This window comes from Clinocottus analis, unplaced genomic scaffold (assembly GCF_023055335.1).
Source record: "Clinocottus analis isolate CAN_PGR_092001 unplaced genomic scaffold, fCliAna1.0.p SCAF_9, whole genome shotgun sequence".
In the NCBI taxonomy this organism is placed as follows: Eukaryota; Metazoa; Chordata; class Actinopteri; order Perciformes; family Cottidae; genus Clinocottus; species Clinocottus analis.
The window spans coordinates 7,209,445-7,230,771 of record NW_027176251.1 but is presented as its reverse complement, the minus strand read 5'-3'; the positions used below and the strand labels follow the sequence as shown (position 1 = coordinate 7,230,771).

The following is a 21,327-nucleotide window of genomic DNA, read 5'->3' as shown; positions in this document are numbered from 1 at the left end:
ACGTATTTGACATTATCAATATCAGTACATTTCTTATATTACATCTAAAACACAATCAAATTTCTCTTGGCGATAAATCAATAATCTTTATATTGTAATAAGTTGTTCTAAGATGACTCAAAATGTCAAGAGAATATGACACAGGTTCTGTTGATGATTTATTTATTGGCATCAGCAAAAGTGTTAAGCATGCATTTATTTTCGGAAATCCAGTTGCATCATCTCACTGCATTTTCAGGTTGTAAATCACAAAACATGTTCTCATATCTTATGTGGTAATTACCTAATAATATTGTTAGACAATATCATCAGATAATTATAGCTAACTGCTACAATTATGCATCTTTATTTTATCAACTCTCAAAATCAGTCTGAAAAAAAGAAAACTAGCTTTTCTTTTCCATCCAACAACCCTGAAAGAATTTATAAACACATTTTCAGAAGCATAATCTGACATATGTGCACTATTTTTCTATCCATACAATACTACATGTTTTAGCAGTTAACTATAGTAGGAGTTGTTTGCAGTCTCTGAATATTAATAAATAAATACAAATTTGGCAACCCCTTAGCATCATTGCATTGCATAAGCAGTAATTATCAGATCAGAAAGACATTATACACAGGTCATTGAAACCACTAACAAAAGAAAAATGTACAATCGGCAGTTAGATTCAGAAATGGCAGATACACAGATCACACAAATAGGCAAAACTATGGACACGGTTTGCCATGCAAGTTAGGAACAAACTCATGTTGCATTTCCTGCATGTGAGTCTTTTTTTTGTGAGTGACGGGGTTGAGGGACGGGATGGCCGAGATGGCTCTTGGTTTCTAATTCATGTCCTTTCTCTCATTTTCCTGCTTTTTTGAAGGTCAGGTCAACTTAAACAACAATCAAACAAACACTTTATCTGCACAACTTCCAAAACAAGTTGGCATTTGTAGCTGTTTTCTTTTTAAATGTGATGCTTCACATTCATCTGTCTATGGCTGTGACTCTCTCCACTCCGAGTGAAGAGACCTTCCTCTGGGCCACTTCCTGTGCACAGTATTGTCTGTTAGTGGCTGCTTGTCAGTTTCTCCTGCTGTGCGTATCACTATGCCACTAAACATCACAGTACTACTATGCCTCTGCCTGTGGTACAAAAACCAAGGTGAAATGAAGCATAGTTATACAACTATATTATCAATACTTGTTTATCAGTCCAGAGGTTTGTCTTATTTATACAGGGGGAAATTGTATACAACTTTTCCCTGAAAAACGTCTTCCTTTCCTCATACTCTCACACAGTCTCTGTTCTCATTTAAAATGCATTTCCCTCATTGTTACTGAACGTCGTAGAAAGTTAGGCAGGAAAGGAAACAAAAAAGTTACCAATGAAAACCAGCTAAACTCTGAAAAAGCTATGGGCTAGAATGCTTTGGATCACAAATACACACACACACACACACGCACATACATCAAAAATGTTCCTAATATTAATCTAACATGACCTTGTGTTAGTAAGTAGCAATGATGGGAGCAGTTGTGAAAGAAGGGGTGTGTTAGTTAGGCATGTCAGTATCAACTTACAAATGTAGGACTCTCAAAAAAGGAAATATGAACAAGCTTTGGCGGATCTGGGGTAGAAAGGACTGCAAACTCTCGTTCAACCTTCCTGCACTCATTAACCGTCTGTACATTTTACATTTACCCCCCATTGCTCCGTTCAGAGGGCGTATCCTTCTGTGTTTCCGTGCCACAAGAGTTTTCTCTCTCCCTCCTTCCCTTGCTGTTTCACTCCGCCTGCTGCGTCCTTCAATAATACATGAGGTGCAGAGACAGGAGAGAGTGAGTGAGACTTAACACCAAAACAGTGGAAGAAAGCAATCAGAAGGGAGGGAGAGGGGGACAAAGAGAACGGCGACACCTATAAACACTACTGTCATGTATAAGTGCAAGATGGTTTGATGGAAGACTGTGTGAAGAGAAGAAGGAGAGGACGGATAAAAGGGGAGGAGTGGCGCTTGGGTATCTTTTTTTTCTCTTCCCTCTCATATCATTCTTGAGTCCATATCCATCTGTAATGATTGGCTGAGCTCAGTAGAAGAAGTACACTGCAAATGAAGGAGAGGAAGTCATTAGTCTAATGGATCTGGCAATACATCACTCAAAGTAAAAAAAAAAGAGAGGAGAGAACCTTCATTTAAGCTCTCGGTCTTGTACAGTGTTTACAGTATTGTTTTGAGTAAAGAACTGGTTGAATTGGTATTAAAACCATGTATTACTGTATTAGACGTCATGTGTCATTTACAATCAGAGTAGAAGCATGCAGACCAGACTCGTGAGGGCAGGAATACAAATACGTTGGTGCAGTCTCTGTATTTTAATTCCCTTTCAAAATTAACAGCATCACTATGTCACCATACAAGAAATTGTCATCTACAGAGAATTATTTTCTTCATATATATGTTCCTCTGCTGCCGAGAGAAAAAACACTTAATAATCATCTGCTTTTTTAAAACAATCTTATCTGTTTATAAAAGTATACAAATGATATGCCTGTCAATCAATAGACCAATATTGTATTAGTATCAAGATGCTACTTACAGAATAGTATTCCAACCACAATGACTCCAATGATACCCATCATGATCATCATCTGAGAAGAGAAAACAATACCATTTACTACAACAGGTTTTTGTTGTTATGAAGGAATTTTAGACACTATAACTGTGTTCAATGCCTGCAAACGGAAAGAATTTGCATCTGAACAGCACAACAAAACATTTAATACACTGGGTCTGTAGTGACAACTCTAAAGTAACAGACTTCTTTAACCCATTTCGCCCAAAGCATCTGCTTTAACAGCAGCTCATTAACAGATTTGTGTGTGGAGCAGCATTACCCAGAACACACTGTGAGTTCGCCCCAGCGCACCTTCAATGTGTTAAAATAAATGAGCTGAGGAATCTATCCAGCCTACGAGATTGATGTACATACTATATATCTTTGCACCACATACAAATAGGAATACTGTTCATTCAGACTTGGGTTACATTGTGAGTTTCTTTGTGTTTAATGGAGCCATACTAATGTGCCCACCTTGCAGTTCTTCCACCAGTACTTGTTCTTTAGCTTTGCTGCGCAGCTCTCAAACTGGGAGGCTCCGGCTTGGAGAGCGTCCGCTCTGTCATCCAGCTCTGAAAGCTTCTGGTCCCTTTCCAAAACCTTGTCTACGTTCACCCGCATGATATCCACCACCTAGCCCACAGTGGCGAGGAGGAGACCGCATTCAGCAATGATGGAGAGGAGAGACAAATAGGAGGACAAGTAAGGTTAAAGGAAAGGAAGCAAAATGTCATAAATGACATTTACAGATTATATATTAAGATCAGATCTTTCTAGATAACATAAAGCAACAATACATTATTTTGTGTATACATTAAGTTGAGATATGTCATGATTTCCTATAGCAGCTAACATCACATTTTGTCGGGCCTCGTCCAGCTCACCTCCTCGACTTGGGCCTGTGTCTGCTGTAGCCTGCGGTTGCTGGAGGTATTGGGTGGGCCGGGAGGTGCGCCGCCTGGGGCTCCATCGGGACCAGGGGCTCCTGGAGCTCCTGGAGCTCCACCTGGGGCAGCAGCATCTGGGGCAGACCTGAGAAGGGGCACAGGAAAGGGGAAAAGGAATTGATGTTGGAATAAAAGAAGACCTTTTTGGTGAACTGAGGCATGTTTATGATATGTAGAGAGCATTTCATTTTAATGTAAAAGGAAAAAAGCTGAGAAATAGATTCACAGATTGAGAAGAAAATTAAGCTAATTTGCCAGATGGACAGTTTAGTACAAATCACAGTCACTGCAGGACAGAAACATAATCAGGAATAATCAGGAAGAAGAATGTCCTAACATCATGAACCATCATTCATTCGACAAGAGTGATGATGGTGACCTCAAATCCTCTGATTTACAATATGCTGTGTAACAGATGTATTTCCTTTTTTAATCTGTGGTGTAAAATTACCATAACAAACTCAATTTAACTCCAAGGTTTTACAGTGGCAGCAGTCAACCCCTGAATACATAATTTAGTGATGGTGTAACGGAAAATTTCACTTGCGTCAGCAAAATCCATCAAGCAGAAAAAATCTGTTTAGTTTCCGACCCACACCATGTACAAACATACAAGGAATTATATTGTTTTGAATACAAAGGTTATTTATCTATAGAAGCTGAACTACGATATTTATTTTTGTTTTGCTAATGTGAAAAGAGCGCAGCAGAAAAGCCGCATTAATACTCACATCTTCTATGCAGCTGTTTGAACTGACTCACGGGCAGCGGAGGAGGGGTGAGGGATCTGAGGAGGAGAGGGAGGGTCTGAAGTACAACAAGAGAGGAAGAAAAAAAATAACCCAGCAAGATCACAGGGGAGAAAAAAAACAAACACAAATTTCTAGTCACTGGTCGAAAAAGTCAAAATGTGCAATCAGCAAAGTCATGAAAGTGCCGAGCTGACAGTAAACAGACGGCGGGTCTTTGCGCAGTGGAGCCGATCTTCTAGCGATGCATTTATACTGCAAGCCGTCAACAAAGTACCGCAATACACCGAGACACGTAAACGGGCCGGGCGATAATTCACTGTATGACAGGACTAGACAGCAGGAAGTGAAAGGAGAGCGACGCGAGCTCAGGAGGAAAGTACTTCTAAATTATAATCCATTCAAGCGAAATGTCCACGGACGTTTATAATCCTGCAGAGCTGCATGCAGTTGATGCGGACTCCTTACAGAGCTGCTCCTGGATGCGGAGACGCAGCGCTGATTGGCTGCTTGTTGAGTCGCCTCTTCTGAACGCTAATGGCAAATACGTGCAATTTAAAAATGCAGGGGGGGAAAAAGAGAGAAAAGTCCAGTCATGAGAAATCAGTTGTCTGTCTCTGATTTCTGTTACCCCCCACCTCCCTCTATCTCGCTTTTTTTTTCTGCGCGGACGGATGTGCGTCTTGAGGGAAGTGCGGTATAGTTGCGCCCGTGTAAAGTGCTGTGGCACTGTAGGCTACTGCAATAATGCGTCTCTCCTCCTGCCTTCACTTGGACTCGTAACGACAGTGCGGCACCCCCTCCCCCCTCTCTCTCTCCCTCCACACTTTGCAGTACTGCAGCTCTTTGTCGGATAGGGCGGCAGGACGACACTGCGGTACAGCGGATGCCTACTAGTGCAGTGGCGTGACCACACTTTTTCTTTCCTCGGGTGTCCCAAATGGGGCACCGATTTACACAGGGTAGAGTGCATTTTATATAGCATTAATAAAATGGCATCAATTCTCCTTTTTTTCTCTCAGTATCTTCAAGCTTCTAACATCCCCATGTTTACATTTATTTTCATGGTTTAACATTTGAGATTGAGATAATTTCTATTCTATTACAACTGCAATAGGACTTTATAATAATGAATTGTTGTTTATTTACTATATACTTCTACTTCACTGTATATATACACTTTGCATACACTACATTGTATATACTTTGAATTTTCTTTATTTTTGAGTGACCTCATTACTCTTTTGTGCAGATCCATTGACATCCGATGTCATGATTATGTCACAGAGTGAGCTGGAGGCACACAAAAAAGAGAAAGAAAACAAACAAAAGAAGGCTAAACTATTCGAGAGATGGAGAAAATTGTTGCTCATACTATGAACAATTATAATATATATATCTATAAGTATATACATATATATATATATATATATATATATATATATATATATATATATATATATATATATATATATATATATATAATATTAGAGATGAAGAGATGGCCTCATTTTCTGTTAAACATGGTGGAATTAGCACTTTGTAAGATGCTAATGCTCTCATGCAACACTTACAGAAAATGTTCCAGACAAACTTGTCACTTCGTGGCAAGAGCAATGTGAAGCTATACACTGTGATTAGTGTGTGGATGGAGCATTAAGTTGTTACATTGAACTGATTAAGTGGCTAGTTAGTTGGGTACCTCGCTAATGTTAGCATTATTGTCATGCTAGAGTTACACAAACAGAAAATGAGCCCAACAGCAGACTGGTAGCAAGCTGAGTTGCTGGGTCTATGGTTCACCGGTCTCACTCGGAGACTAGTTTCCCAGCAGGAGAGCAGACGGAGCTCCAGAGACCGGCTCGCCGTCCCCTCCAGAGCCAGTCTGCTCTCCTCCCAGTAAAGTAGGTCGGCTAGTCCAGTGCTCTCTTTCTCAGGTCACACTCGGGGTCCCAGAGACTAAGCAACTACATATTGAGAGAAACTTGTATTTTCACAAAAAGCACACCTACAAAATTGTCTAATTTAACATTAACTAACAGATTCTGAGAATTATTTTGCCTTTGCTCCACCCACAAAAATACATTGTCATGTTTACAAACAGAAAAAGGATCTAGAAAAAACCCTTAAAAGATATGGATCTGCCAATCACAACAGTCATCATACAAATGCTATAAAGATATACTATGCTATATATTGTTCAAATCTTCAAAACATATGTTGAACCTCCAAAAGTAGGTGACAGACAATCCAGCCATTTTAATTTGTTTCCACTGTGCAAATGTATTGGCACCAGAATAATATTTATATTAATGCCATAATAAGTCCATATGTGGATTGTTTACTTTTAGACATACATTTAAATATTTATGACTTATTACAGTAAGTTATGGTTATAATTTGACCAGTTCTTGATAATAAAAAACAAAAACAGTATTTATTTTGTAAATCATGTTGTTTGTTGATACTATTTTCCTACTTTACTTTACTTATTTTTCACAAAAGGCTACTAACTAAACGCAAGAAATAAAGCAACAAAATGACCAGACTGTCTCTGACGCGCTCTTTCTTTATACATCTGTCCAAATGTTAAAATAATACAGAAAAAAAGTCAGATCCTAAAATGTTGTCAAATTGCTTGTTTTGTCATACAAGTCTAAACCCAAAAGATATTAAATTCACTGTCAGGAAAAGCAGAAAATCCAGAATTTAGAGAAGCTGGGACCAAAGAATTGGGTGTATTTCCCCCAATTTATGACCTAAACTAGTATTCTGCGACAGTTTTGGGTTGAGTAATCATTTCATCACTGACTTGAAAGTTGACATAATAACACATTTACTGCAGTCAGTGAGGAAACACCTGAGCCACAGGCTGTTGCTGGACCTAGATTTAGTTTACGAGGAAGAAACGATACATAAGGACTCTATAGATTTGACATTTCTAAAAGGTTGCAAAAGCAGCATATTTAACTTTCACAACATATCCTACAAATGAAGGAAGATGTCAAGGGAACTACTGCATACACGGTCTGCTTAAACACAAATCATTGTGCTTTTGAAAACAATAAGGAAAAAGTTATCTTCTCTATTCTGTTCACTGTATGTCGCTATTACATCAATTCACAGACACTTGTGCTGGGCGTCAAACTTTCTAACAGCCGGGTAATCATGGAAATGCAGCCCACCGCACCTAAAATGTACGGGTGGGTTAAATGCAGAGGACATATTTGATGTATGTGAATATAAAATGACCAACATAATGTTTAAGTGAGCATTTGATGTAACGTCTTGATTACTTTGATCAGATATGTCCTAATTTGATGCAATATTTTGCCATTTTTAGGGAGTTACTTGTTCATACGTCTTTAAAGATAATTAGTTTGATTTGAAAGTTTTACCCGTTCCATTAGTGAAGACCTTTACCTGACCGTTAAGAATCTTGGTGTAGCGTTGACTCAACCTTTTCGTCCTGCATAACATTTTCTTTTATAATTACTCTTAATTCTCAGTAGACTCATAGTTGAGCTTACAACCTCAACCTCTTTTTCCATTTTTAGTCTTAACTCGCATATTTGAAAAGGTGAGAGCAGCGAAGTCAGCCTGTAAAAATATGGAAAAGTCTCAGGACAAAAAACTCATTAGAGTAATAAAACATACCAAAAAATTTGACCTTCCTCAGGGAAAGAAAAACATCAGATACACTACTCGACAAGAAGTAAATTCACACCTTGGATTCTTTGATCATTTTTGTTTTTACAGGTTGTATGTGTGGTCAGTTTTTTGAAGCCAGAAGAGCTTTGACTATTCAGTCTTTCAGAAAAAAAAAACCTAAGTTTATAAATATGTAACAAATAATAAGATCAATTTGTAACAGATGTATGTATTTTTCCTATAATTCTTATTGTAATCATCTTATGGCCACTGAGATTTGTCTATTATTATTATAATGAACATTTGGACCAAAAACAATCAATAAACCAACGACCAGGAAGAATGCTGCACTGAAACACACAAATCTTCTCTTAATATGAATTTGATAATTTATAAAAAGAATTCTTTAATAGCATGATATCACACAAGTAGACTATAAAAGTCTGTATTGGCTGGTCAGATGTATTTGCCAGTATGGTTTTTCAATGTTAGCGGTGTTTGCCAGTGCGATTGTAGCGTCTGTAGAGGAAGCGGATCCTCTTCTCCAAGTTGTGTTTGTCATCAGTCATCATTCTGTCTCCCACCATCTTCTTCTTTCTGACTAAACGGAGCATTTCATTGCCTCTGAAAGCCTTCAGCCAGGAGGGACCCACAATAAGGTCTTTGGGGTGAGCTTTAAAGCCTCCTGCAGGCACAAAGTGTGGAGATCAGAAAAAACAGTAAGGGACTATCTGATTCAGTGCTCAAGCTCATTGTATGTTTTCAAATAGTCTCCAAACGACTTCTATTGTTGTTAAAAATGTATTATACTGCACAGATTCTCAATTCAACCCTTTTCTGGAAATCATGACACATGGCATTGGCCATGACTGTGGTCGCTGCACCATTGCTCTGAATGGTGTAGCTGGTGTCAGTTAACAAAATCATACCTAAGATGCCTATGTTATCATAAACTCCAAACATGCTCTTTTTCTCAGTCCACCTGTCCACCTTCTTCAGCTCAGGGATGGCATGCATCCTTATCTGACAGCATGTACCTAAAGAAAACACAGTTTCACATCAGTATTCAGCACCTTTACACATAGTACTTGTTATGTTGCAGTCATTAGAGGAATTGATTCATCAACATAAAAATTAATTCATAACTATTTCTTTACATGGATAAATAATTTAGGTTATGTATCTAAAAAGGCTAATTTGAGGTTTTGGTGATTTATCTGTTTTGAATCATTGTAAACTGTAAATAGTGGTGTGACCGACTGTTCAGATAAATCAAACAAAGACATCACTCATTGCTCAGGGAAATGTAAACAGTATTTCAGATGATCTATTTATTATCTAAAGAAATACATTTCTACATTCAAATGTTTAATGGTGTAGACCTAACTGGACGCAGGCTATTAAATACTCTTATTTGCTTGTTTATGACTTAATTTTGATTAATGATGTAATTTGACATTTTTTGCATCCTTAAAGATGTCTCATTCTTGTGCTTTTGTAAGACCTAATTTCCCGAGAGGGTGATTGTCATTTAATGTATGGTGAAGTTAAACGATAACTACAGTAAATAGGATTTGTACAGTACGGACACAAAAACAGAAAGGTTTGTCTGCACATTAACCTCAGTAAACAGTAACTACTCACCGGTAGAAATGGTCCTAGCTGTGTTGAGCAGAGTCCCAGCCGACTGACAGAAGGACGCTCCAGCTCTCAGTAAACCTCCAAGAACAGACATTTTCCCTACAATAACACAATAACTATCAACTTTACATGAAAGGTATTGAGTTGACAAATACGTTATTCGGTGCGAAGTATCTATGTTTTCAACGTTTCTATCAAACACAACGTTTAAAATCAGCTTTACATTGACCCTTAGCTTTAGCTAGCGCATTAGCTAACCACATCAAATGAAGCATTGGGGACATCGTTACCAGTTTTCACGTCCAGCTGCGATGTTGAGCCACTTATGTCTTTCGTAACTGTTACAACAACACGTACATTACAGCCATACGCGCATAAATAACACTTAATAGTGTGTTACTGAGTCTTCGACGTGCTCCAAGTGGCGGCCTCCATCTTACCATTGAATTTTACTTATGTTATATCCCACAATGCATTGCGTCGGTATATTCTTCTTCTTTTTTAGTGCTTATTGGCGGTTGGAAAACCATCTTAAAGGCACATTACCGCCACAAACTAGACTGGCCTGCGGAACAAGAGAAGTAGTCAATTAAACAAATGATTTAATCAATAATTACATTAATTTAACTAAATATGTTGCATGTTCCGAATGTTAAATACAGCTGCTTTTATAGTATCACAATATATTGTGTTTGCTGTTTTTCTACAAGAGACCTGAATATTAAATGTCATGGAACTTTATTTTTAAATGCTTAATTCTGAGTGGTTGTTTGACCAGAACATCATTTTCCCACTAACTTGAGCGAGAAGGAACCCAAGGGAAGTGTGTAGCCAAACCGTAAAGCTCAACTCTGTACAGTATTAAGATTATTATATTCATGATATCAATTCAAATTGATTACCTGACAGATTATATGGATTTTATTGCCAAAAAGGTGTCAGATGCATTCTTTCTGCTATCTATTTCCAAAGAGCAGCGTAATCTTGGCACTTTATTTTATCAAAGCAGAGCGGTATTGGAAAAGGAGGACGGCATTCATGGATATAAATGATAGTGACCAAACACATTCATAAAAGCCCATAAATACAGACGCTGTGCTTTCTATGACGCTGACATTTAAGGTTACGTAGTGCTCAGCGTGGACCACCAGAGGTCGGGCTCTAATGCGTAACAGGCAGCGCAGCTCAGAAAGACGCAACTGAGTTTCTGGTTTGTCTTCTGCAAACTACAAGAATTTATAGACCCATAAATGTATTCATCATTAACGAGTATGTCATCGAAAGAGAGAGAGAGAGAGAGAGAGAGAGAGAGAGAGAGAGAGAGAGAGAGAGAGAGAGAGAGAGAGAGAGAGAGAGAGAGAAATTAAGTTTCATTGAAGTCATAGTTGTAAATGTGATCCAGTGTATTGAAGAACAGACACCTATATGAAACAGGCCTGTGAAGGTTAATAGAGGTAACAATAACACACTATTCACTAGGAATTGTTTGATGCCCCTAAAAAAAAAAGTGTTTCAAAACTCCAGTCTGATCTCAAGGATCATAATTGGCATAATTGTTTACAAAAATACAGAATACAATGGTATGACCTAGAGCGTCATTGTAAAAAAGCCTAACCTTACTGCTGTTCACCTCCCTGCCTGAGGAGGGTGCTGTGATATGTGTTGCCTTGCCCTGTGCCTTTTTTGTTTGCAGGTGAGGGCCGGCTCTCTCTCTCTCTCTCCAGCTTCCAACCGGGCAATGCTGCACAGCAGAGATTCTTGGGTGGTGATTCTTGGGATAGAAAGGATGCAGGTAGGGGTGAGAAGCGCTTTCTGTTTAAACCTGTTTTCTCCTGTTTTCTTATAGGGAGAAAGGTTGGACATCTGTACTTCCTTTTGTTTCTTTGTGGTCTTGGGAAGTTATGTGACTTGCACAGATTGTTTTTTGTTATTTTGGGTCAGGCTCACCCTGAAGAATGTATGACACAGAGTGCACAATAAACAACCATTGTTCATTATAAATTGCACCATTGGTCCTAATTTGGGAGGTGGGGTGGGGTGTAACAACAAAATAAACGTACAGAAAACAATTATATAGTAATGCATCAAAAAGCATTGATTAAGACAAGGCATGAATGAATAAATTCCTGAAATAGTTTTGTCCATTTTTGTACAACGACATTTATTTATTTCTGTATTACTTTGTTTGTCAATGAGCTGTTTAAAGCACAATTGGTTAGTTAGGCGAGCCAGACTGAAGTCAATGTTTCCTGTTGAATCTTCGCTAAAGAGGTTAAGATGCTCCAGCGCCGATGAGTAATTGTGTATCAGTCCATAAACAGATGCCCGTAAAGTGTGCAATGCCAACATATTTCCCTCGCAATCTCTTTTGATGGCGTTGGCATGCATGCATGACTGCGCTTGCATGCACGGACAGACATGCATGCACCCACAGTCACACACGGATGGGTGGACACATCACGCACAGACGGACAGACATGCACGCAAAGTCACACACAGAAAAGTCACACACTGACGGACACGTCTGAATTAGCAGGACTCCGGCCCTTTCCTGCTAATATCAAATGTCCTCCTAAAGTCGCTGTGTATTCATATTGAATGTCTGCTTACATCACACAAAAACACAGACACAGACTGATACTTTCAGTCTTACTGTTGTAAAGAGCAGGATGGAATATTTTGTCATTTTTAAAGGAACAAGTTCAGCAAAACTGATCTTCGTCTTAATTTCATTATTAGTAAGGCTTCATTGAGTGTGTGGAAATTTAAACCAGGCAAAACAGTATTAACCATGAGATTCCATGTAACTTTAATTTACCCACACTGCCATAGCACTTGCATAGACGAGTTACTACTATAATTGTGCAGTGTGTTTGCAGCTTTAATCTAAAAAGAATACTCTGCAAGAAAAGTGGATTTGTTTACTTTTGCAGAAACGCATGGCTGAGCTATTTTCAACCCACAGCTCTAAAAGAAAACCTGTTGAAGAGTTAATAAAAGATTAAGATGCAGTATATTTCACAAAATGCCATAAAACATTAAAAAAAAAACTTTATTATAAAGATACAGTCATGTTTCCATCTTCATCTTCACAGTGCTGAAAAAAATGCTGATTTAACACAATTGGAACAGTTTTCAGCACAGCAGCATTTTAATCTGTGCTCTGCTTCCTCTGCCGGTAAAACACAGTGGAACATAACATTTCATCACCTACACATATGTGATATAATCATATCAGTTATTGAAATTAAACCACAGCAGTGTTTACAATAAGTCAGAAAGTCTAAACCTCAATATTTTCATTAAAGGTTAACGCTGATAAAAAATAAAACAAATAAAACTGTGTCTGTAACAAGAGCAGATATAATACGATAACTTGACATAGGAACAAACTATAGCCAAATTTCCACAGAGGCAATCTGATTTGATTATTTTCCAACTAATTCTATTAACATAATCATCTGCATTCCCTCATGCTCAGTTGTTTCCATGTGAGGGGCATTTTCCTTCAAAGGGCCTTCACCTCATATTCAGATACAGTGACTAAACATTGGCTGTGTAGGAAAGACCACCTCACAATGAGTTTTTTTATTGAGAAAACACTAAACTAAAGCTCTGGGTGAAGTTCTGGGTGGATGAAATTAAAAGATTCAAGACTTACAGTATCACTCACCCAGCAGTCACATGGCTGTTACCAGGGAAAATATCTCAAAATGAAGAAAAACAGCTCTGTGGTTTCACCCACATATTCTCAAGTGTATCTCTTCATCTGTGTGACAGTCTATACCTAAACGTGTCTACAGCTATGCTTTTTATATACCTTTTTAGTCATATTTTCTGTTAAGTTTCTGCAATTTATTTTGTAAAAACATGCAAATTCACTTGAACAAATTTGTTGTTATATATCAATGTAATCCATTTTTATTACCTTCCTTTTTGAGTGAAACATTTGTATTTGTAGGTTAAAAGATTTGTATGATGTAGGTTAACCCCTGTGCGGTGTTCGGGTCTGTGGGACCCAGATTCATTTTTTAACAAAAGAAAAATTAAATGATTAATTATTTTTTCCGACTCATTGGCTTTGGCTCATTTCTGTGAGGAACACATTAAAATGACTACACACTGTGTTTATTCATATGTACTCTTTATAAATTAAGTTAAGAGTTTCCAATCAGGGATAAATACTTCATCAATCAATTATGGCAATGCATATTGAAAACACAGCCTGAGCTATTTCTACTATATATATATATATATATATATAATAACAATAATAATAATAATAATAATAGTAGTCGTCTGTGGAGCAAGACAGTTTTTTTTTTTACCGTTGTGCCAAGTTGAGTTTAAATGACTCTTGTAACTTTGTTTAAGTAAACTCTTTGAAATGGAGTTACTGCTTCTGAAGACTCATTACGCGTCAAGCTCATTGCCCTTACACGGACTGCAACAGTAATGGTAATAAGGATTACCGAAAGGAGACAAGATTGCCGCTACATTATATAATAAACTGCATTTACTGAAATATGCTCAAACGTATACTATCAAACCAACATTTGACTGGCAGTGTAGGTCTGTTTCTACTGCAGCGACAGTATAAGAATTGACGAAAAGGAAAACCTAACCGAGAATGGAGGTGATGATTCACTTTCACGAATATTCATCAGAAGATGACATCCTATAACTGAATGGCCCCATTCTCATAAACCTAGTGGGGATAATGATGGTTGGGTTGGGAGCTACGCGTTAAGCGGTGGTTGTGAACGCAAGTGACTGGCAGTGACGGAGGAGAGGTGGTTTGGCGTTTGCAGTTTTGCCATAACGGTTTCAAAGCAACAACTGGAGCTTCCGGGAATAAGACTGAAGTGACTTGTAAACAAATAACATTCATTGCATGTGTGGAGAAAAATTGTAAAGTATTTTTACAGCTTATTTACAGCTCAGCATTTCTAAAAAAAAAGAAAGAAAAAAGAAACAAATACAGTATCCACAAACTATCTGATACCGTGCTTGTGTCTTGGGTAAGCTTTGGTTTGCAAATTGAAGAATGTTACATATCGTTACACAATTTACTTGATGTGAAGAAGGAAACGGAAAGAAGTAGAGAGAATCCGTGGGAGGAAGTGGGTCTCCCTGTTTACATCTTACAGTTTCCAGGCTGACACAGATCGACGCATCAAAGTCGCGCTTGTAGCTGAGTCACATGATCAGCAGAGAAACTATCAAACACTCCGCCTCCTTTTGGCACCTACAGGTTCATATAAATCCCTCACTGACTCAACTCACAAAAACACATCGGACCGCACAGTAAGCAAAGAAAGACTCTTGCAATTGTAAAACAGAGCAGATAGAGATTTAAGAAGGGCACAGAGATTACAAGGACATTTGTGGCAACGTTGTAACAAATAAATCCAAAACCAAACCAACAAAAATGATGCCGTTGGAGTATTTCATCTTTGTGATGATAACCTTTCTTTTGACAGGTAAATATGTTTTTTTTACCCTGATATTTGTTGCATTTGGTAAAAAAAAATTAAATAAAATACTTTTATTTTTTGCACATTTTCTTTCTAAAGATAATTTTCTGTTGTTTTTTCCGCAGCGGCTCAATGTGAGGAAATTGAAGTTTTTGCTGAAGCCGGCTCTCAGGCGGTGCTACCCTGTAAATGTAGCCCGTTGTATCCCTATATTCCCGCTATCCTCTGGAGTAAAGCCGACACAGGGTAGGGCACAACATTTTGTTTGTCTCCATCCTTTTCCCTGTTTTGCTTCATCTGTCCAGCTAGAAACTCCCACATATCCCGAAAACATCCCTCATTCAACTTGATTGTGACACCTTCCATCCACAGCACTGTCTGGAGAAAGCAAAGGAGTGGTCTACAGTTCTGGGGCTCTATCTGGTCTCCAAAGGTCACCCAACGACGCATTAAATGTCCCCACTCCAAGTTTGAGAAAGGCGATTTCAGCCTGCATATCAACAACGTGAGGGAGGAGGATGGAGGAGTTTACTCTTGCAGGGTGGAACATGGAGACCGGGTCATTTTAAAAGTGGTCACGCTCAGAATAACTCAAGGTGAGAAACCCAGTTGTTTTCTCCACTCCGTGAATTTATTACATCAGTGGCAAAGATTGTGCCGAATAACTAATCGATAAAGCAGAAATGAGGCATGCCGAGATAATAAATCCACCAACTTGTGAAGATGATTGTTTTTTAGCTGCTCTCTCTTATTTATAAACAAATCATGACATAATACAAACATGTAGTATTCCCACAAATAAACTCATGACTCGTGAGATGTGTCAGTAATTCGCTGTAATATATGTCAATAAACTCATCCTTGTCTCTATCCTTCACAGTGTCGGTCTCTTCCTTGGTTCCCGTTTGGGGGAGCGACGTTTCGATCAGCTGTAAAGTGACTCCGTGGCCTCCCGGAGCCTCTGTTCGGTGGACATTGAACAACAGCCCATTTGTGCCTCAGACTGGAATCGCCTCGAACGGGGGTACCACTAAAAATGCTGTGAGTGAAAAGGCAACTGCAAGACTGACTGGAAACTGGACCTGTGTTGTGGACTACAAGGGCAAAGAGTTACGAGCTTCGGCAGCTCTGACTGTGAAGGGTAAGATTCTGAGCAAAAGAGAGTATCTTCAGAAACTAAGTTTGCTTTTCCTTTTTTTCTCTTAACCTCTCCTTTTTCCCTCCTTTTCTGCCACAGGTGTCATCCACCCATCCAAAGACGATACTAAAGTGTATGCTGCTGTGGGATCTGCAGTCACACTCCCCTGTGTGTTCTCCCCTGGTCTGATCCCTTCTAATCCCGTTTGGGAGAAACTGAGACCTGGGTTTCTTTTTAAACCTACTCCCGGTCGCCTTCCTTCCTCTTTCTCATCATCCAAGCTGTTCTCTCAGCTCCCCTCTGATCAATCTGCCAGTTTGAAAGAAGTCGGGTTGGAGGATGAAGGCAGGTACAGATGCTCCGGTAGTATAGAAGGACAACAGGTGACCCGAAACATGCAGCTTGTCGTTGCCAAAAGTAAGCTTACACGGGTTCAAATTAAGTTTAATGCACCACATATTATTTTTGCCATCAACACTACATTTAAATTGTCTTCTTTTTCTCTCAGTTCACAGCAGTGTCCCATCACAGGCCAAAGGCTCTGAGACGCTGACCTGCCAACTGACAGACTCGAGCGAGGTCACCGACTATGAGTGGGTTCATGTGGAGTACGACCTCAATGGCACCCGATCAGTCGGGTCCATCCAGAAGGGGAAAACTGTGAGTGTAAGCAAAGTGTCTGAGGAGAACCACGGCGAATGGGCATGTCGTTTCTACGGGAAAGACGGCATTTTGGGAAATGTAACATACCACATTCAACGGATGAGTAAGTTCTCTCCTCTGGATTTTTTTTTTCTGTTTCTCTTGTGTGAAATGAATATTCTCAACGTAATCCAACATTGATGTCAATGCAAAAATATAATATTGTGCCTTTACCTGACTGTTTTATATTGTTTTTCCCACAGGTCGTCTAAGTGGACAGAAATCTGTGGGTGTCTCACATAACACTGCTGCCATGGTTGGTCTCAGCTTTCTCCTCATTGTTCTGCTGTTGGTCTTGGCTCAGATGTACAAGAACCACCAAAGGGTAAATATCTTTGGAAATTTACCATTGTTCAAAAACGAACAAGGAAGAAGACAGTTTTTGTGTAACTAACATTATTTTTTGATTAAATGTATTGTCTCTGTTTGAGATGTTACTTGATTCCAGAATTTTGCTTGTAAAACATCATATTGAATGATTTCTCATATAATATGGAAAAAATTTACATGTTCACAAATCAGACAAAAGTAATGACACTTTGCAAATCTTTTTCCACAGAGGAAAAGGATCTTTCAGTACCCTGCGCTGGAGACAATTGTTCATACCGTCTCAAATGAGCGGGAAGAGAGAGAAAGGAACAAAGTGAAAAACTGAAGACATTAAAGCAGCTTCACCGCAAGAAACTGGAGATCTTTCTTATTCATCAGCAAAATTTTGGGATTTTTCTGTTTGCACATTTTTTTGTAAATACTATATTTTCAGAGCAGTATTGTAGCAGTATTATTGAATTTGAAATGGTATTTATTATCCTGCTATTTGTCTTGTATATGTTTTCAATTATCTACTGTATGTGAAGATGCTATGTAAAAAATACCATTTTTCTTTAACAAATAAAGTACATTTAATAGAATTAAATCTGGTGCATTTTTACATTATATACAATCTAATTTACAGGTCAATGAAATTACTGATGTAAATGTTTCATACAATCATGTATAAAAAATAGTGTTTAATTATATATCCATAAAACAAATTGTATTATTAAAAAATATATGCTACATTACTATAATTCCAGAATCATTATTGGCCAAAAATTTAGACTGAATACATTTGTATCAATGGAAAACTGGACTTTTGCCAAACTGCTAGAAAGATGTTTTTTTTTTTTTTTTGTCTTTTGGACGTTTCGCTTTTCACTACAAAAATGAAGCTTATCGTCCTTGTTAATTTGGCCCTGTGTAGTTCACATTCACGGACTGAATTTAAAATGGCATAATAATCCACTAAGTGATTGCAGGACTCTGATGTGCAGTTTCAGAACTACACATGACTATACTCCCTGTCCTCATGCTCTGAAAGTCCGGGGATATCCCAGGAGGCCAAGGATCGGCTGATGCCCTCCAGAAACCCTTCATCTCCTGGCTGTAAATGATCCATGACTTCATCATCATCAAAGCACCAACCTGACCAGTCCACATTAACTCCATCCGTAAAGAAAACACTAAAGAAGGAGAGATATGAAAATAGAAGGTCAAAATGTAGTATTTTACAACATGTACTTTCCCTACTACTGAATACTGTATGTGTTTAGGTTAACGCCTCCTTCAAGAGCTGCCGCAGCGACTCAAATGGGGATGATGCATTGCAATTTAATTCTTGTAACTGCATGAACTAAATTCTGTTGACGAAGCCTTTCCATTTGTAAAAAAAAATTAAAAAAGTAAAACAATACCCCAAAAGAGCATGTGCATGCACAAACTAGTAGTTAATACTCTCTCTATGATAGATAGATACTTAATTGCTGAAAATGATCCAGCTAACTCAGTAAGCCAGGTACGAGGAACCAATGAGATGATCATTGTTTGGAGGATTTTTCATGTATTAATTAATCAATCGTATTTATTGCTCGGTTGGATCCTGAACGACTGTAATTATTTATTATGTTATTGTTTGTATTTACATCCTCCTTTGTTTTGACTGGTCTCAGTTGTGTCTCTTTTGCTTATTCCTCCAGGATTCAAAATCCAATCCATAATTACCTCAACAATGTGTTAATATTATCAAACCAAAAAAACATGTGAATGTAAAAGATAATGTCAAACTAACCTGTTCTTCTTGTCATCTTCATCTCCGTCCACCAGCTGCTCCTTCCATCCTTCACTCACTGTGAGGGCTCGGTGTCTTATCAGCTCCACCTCCTCCTCCTCCCACCTTGTTTCTCTGTCTCCATCCCGGGGAGACGGTGAAGGTGTGGTGGAAAACGAGGGGGAAGGCGGATTCCTTAACCTCAAATTGGCCTTTTTCACATTTCTGTCTCTTTTAAATCCATCCCTCTCTTTGGCTCTTTCCAAAAGACCCTCCAGGGCTAAGTGGTCTCTGGTTGGTTTTTGGAAAGGTGCATCCTGTGCTTGCGGTAACGTCGTGTAGAGACTACCGGTGGGCAGGCCAAGTCCATGGCCTCCTTCGGTGATGATGTTAGGAATAGAGGCCCTCCTTTGGGTTTTCACTCTGTTATAGATGTTAAGATCAGGAAGATCAGATTCAGACAATGTTTGGGGGTCTGGAGAGAGCCTATCATGCATGTTCAAAAACATCCCTTTGTTATGCTTCAGGGAGCCCAGCTTTAGCACCCGCAGTGACTCTGAGCCAGATGGAAGAGAGTTTCTTTTTAGGTGGCTATTTGAGTCGGAGAAAGAAAAGCTGTTTGTCTTTCCTGAGCCCTGGAAGAACTGATGAGGTATCTGAGAAGAGGGGCCCTGGTGGACATTGTTTGGCCTCCTCCTGCGTAAACCAGGTGACGTCAAATTTTTGGAGCAACCCCACGCCTCTGGAGATGTCTCCATGTCTCCAGACTGGCTGAAGTTGAAATTTTTACTGGAGTCCTGGTTCACAGACTGGGAATCTGAGTCCCTAAAGAATATTCCTTCCTTTTGTGCTAGTCTTAAAAGTTCAGGCTCCTCCCTGAATGTTGCTGCTTGTTCAGGAAGGTCTATAGAACTTTCTTCTTCTGTTGGATAGTCAACATCTGGATACAAGACAGCATGTGGTCCAGTAGCATTGTATTGCAAGTGACCAGCTACAATGCCATGACGCAAATTATCCAGATTTGGGGCAGATTGTGCCCTGTGGTTCCAAACTCTTTGACCCCTTTTCTCTTCTTCCTCTCTGTGGTTTCCTATTTCTTCTCCTCTGACTCCCATTTCTATCCATTCATATCCATTGACTGCTTGTTGCCAACCAGCCCTATGCACAAATTTACGGTCATTGATATTTGGCTGGGAGTGCCAAAAAGCTAATACTGAATTTGTCATGGTTTCACCATCTGGAGGTTGATACTGTTCCGCTGCTTCATTAGACGCCAACATCCCATTTATTGATTGGGGGATGATAAGTTCATCAGTAAGTTCATCCACAAAAGTCTCTCGTCTTGATTGCGTAAAAGGCTGTTCTTCGGTCTCCAAATCAACCATCTTGGCTTCTGTGACAGGTTTGGCCTCCAGCTGCCGGATTTTCCAATGTTCAAGCTGTCTGTTGCTCTCAGTCTGTCTCTGGTTCCACAGTGTCTCCTGACAACATAATATAGACACAAATGATAAGTAAAAATAGGTATACTATTTGCAATTGTGTTTCATATAACCAGACTGAAACTCTACTACAGCCATACCAGTGACTCTGTAAGGCTAAATGCTAACATCAGGATGCTAACATAAAACTATGTTAATGTTTAATGTTCACCGTAACTTAACAGTTGCCCAGACATTTTACTCAAAATCAGAAATGTGAACCTCCTGGGGATGCTAGAAGACAGGCCAGGAGATCACCAAAGTATTTAAGAATTATATATCCAATAATTGCTGCCTTCAGTCGAGACCAGAGTGACTGAGGGGCCGACACAGCTGACAATAGACATAGCATGGCAGCAAGTTAAATTGGACCGTCATTTTAAAAGATTTGGTCATACATATACATTTTTACCTTTGCCTGGTGGATGGTGGAGACCCATTTGGAGCAGCTCTCGGCGGTACTCGCTGCAAATATGTAGACATTTACAGCACTCCGAAGCTCACCAACCTCCACAAGAACAAAGGAACCTGAGAGAGGAGGAAGAGGAATGACAATGAGATCTATAACACATTTATACAAAATCCAGCTGTCTTTTTGTCCATTAAGAAGTGTTACTCACAGCCATCCTTCAGTGCTATGCAATAAGTTCTGTCGAGGGCCAGAGGAGGTCGAACTACCTTCAGCCGCTCCCCTTTCTTCTGGACTTTGGTCATTAGAAGGACATCTGAGAAAAGTAGAGCTACCACCTCCAGCTGCACCGTACCATGCGTGAGGAAACATGAGAAAGTCAAAAAAAGCAGTGGCAAGAGATACAGTGGATTAACAGTAATTGAGCACATTGGC

General features: G+C 39.0%; 3 protein-coding genes across 4 annotated transcripts; 1 reads left to right on the top strand and 2 right to left on the bottom strand.

Annotated features, from left to right (window-relative positions):
- Positions 1-145: 145 nt before the first annotated feature.
- vamp1b (vesicle associated membrane protein 1b) lies at positions 146-5,148 on the bottom strand. 2 transcript variants are annotated; one of them, XM_068570427.1, is made up of 6 exons: positions 4,779-5,148; positions 4,293-4,348; positions 3,499-3,646; positions 3,089-3,247; positions 2,594-2,645; positions 146-2,100 (listed from the first exon to the last, which is right to left on the bottom strand). In XM_068570427.1, coding segments are annotated over exons 2-6 (378 nt in total). In that variant the 5' UTR covers positions 4,295-4,348; positions 4,779-5,148; the 3' UTR covers positions 146-2,083. The 2 variants fall into 2 exon arrangements, with proteins under 2 accessions (XP_068426528.1, XP_068426527.1); XM_068570426.1 differs by having other exon boundaries at positions 4,293-4,368; positions 4,779-5,147.
- A 3,194-nt stretch (positions 5,149-8,342) lies between these two features.
- mrpl51 (mitochondrial ribosomal protein L51) lies at positions 8,343-10,074 on the bottom strand. Its single transcript, XM_068568939.1, has 4 exons — positions 9,893-10,074; positions 9,606-9,701; positions 8,891-8,998; positions 8,343-8,646 (listed from the first exon to the last, which is right to left on the bottom strand). Exons 2-4 carry the CDS (start codon positions 9,694-9,696, stop codon positions 8,450-8,452), a joined length of 396 nt encoding a protein of 131 aa, XP_068425040.1. The 5' UTR covers positions 9,697-9,701; positions 9,893-10,074; the 3' UTR covers positions 8,343-8,449.
- Positions 10,075-14,909: 4,835 nt separating this feature from the next.
- On the top strand, positions 14,910-17,774 carry LOC137781611 (lymphocyte activation gene 3 protein-like). The gene is made up of 8 exons (XM_068570487.1): positions 14,910-15,085; positions 15,205-15,325; positions 15,452-15,675; positions 15,960-16,220; positions 16,317-16,634; positions 16,726-16,983; positions 17,123-17,244; positions 17,479-17,774. Exons 1-8 carry the CDS (start codon positions 15,034-15,036, stop codon positions 17,572-17,574), a joined length of 1,452 nt encoding a protein of 483 aa, XP_068426588.1. The 5' UTR covers positions 14,910-15,033; the 3' UTR covers positions 17,575-17,774.
- The last annotated feature ends 3,553 nt before the right edge of the window (positions 17,775-21,327 follow it).

What these genes read in the sequence shown, in the direction of transcription:
- vamp1b (XM_068570427.1), bottom strand. An exon ending in CACAGGCCCAAGTCGAGGAG is followed by an intron (nt 3,248 to 3,498) that starts GTGAGCTGGACG and finishes ACTGTGGGCTAG; the next exon opens with GTGGTGGATATCATGCGGGT. An exon ending in ACTGGTGGAAGAACTGCAAG is followed by an intron (nt 2,646 to 3,088) that starts GTGGGCACATTA and finishes TTCTCTTCTCAG; the next exon opens with ATGATGATCATGATGGGTAT.
- mrpl51 (XM_068568939.1), bottom strand. Translation starts at nt 9,696, where the DNA reads ATGTCTGTTCTTGGAGGTTTACTGAGAGCTGGAGCGTCCTTCTGTCAG. An exon ending in AGCTAGGACCATTTCTACCG is followed by an intron (nt 8,999 to 9,605) that starts GTGAGTAGTTAC and finishes TGTTTTCTTTAG; the next exon opens with GTACATGCTGTCAGATAAGG. An exon ending in TGATAACATAGGCATCTTAG is followed by an intron (nt 8,647 to 8,890) that starts GTATGATTTTGT and finishes TTGTGCCTGCAG; the next exon opens with GAGGCTTTAAAGCTCACCCC.
- LOC137781611 (XM_068570487.1), top strand. Translation starts at nt 15,034, where the DNA reads ATGATGCCGTTGGAGTATTTCATCTTTGTGATGATAACCTTTCTTTTG. An exon ending in GATAACCTTTCTTTTGACAG is followed by an intron (nt 15,086 to 15,204) that starts GTAAATATGTTT and finishes TTTTTTCCGCAG; the next exon opens with CGGCTCAATGTGAGGAAATT. An exon ending in TGGAGTAAAGCCGACACAGG is followed by an intron (nt 15,326 to 15,451) that starts GTAGGGCACAAC and finishes TTCCATCCACAG; the next exon opens with CACTGTCTGGAGAAAGCAAA.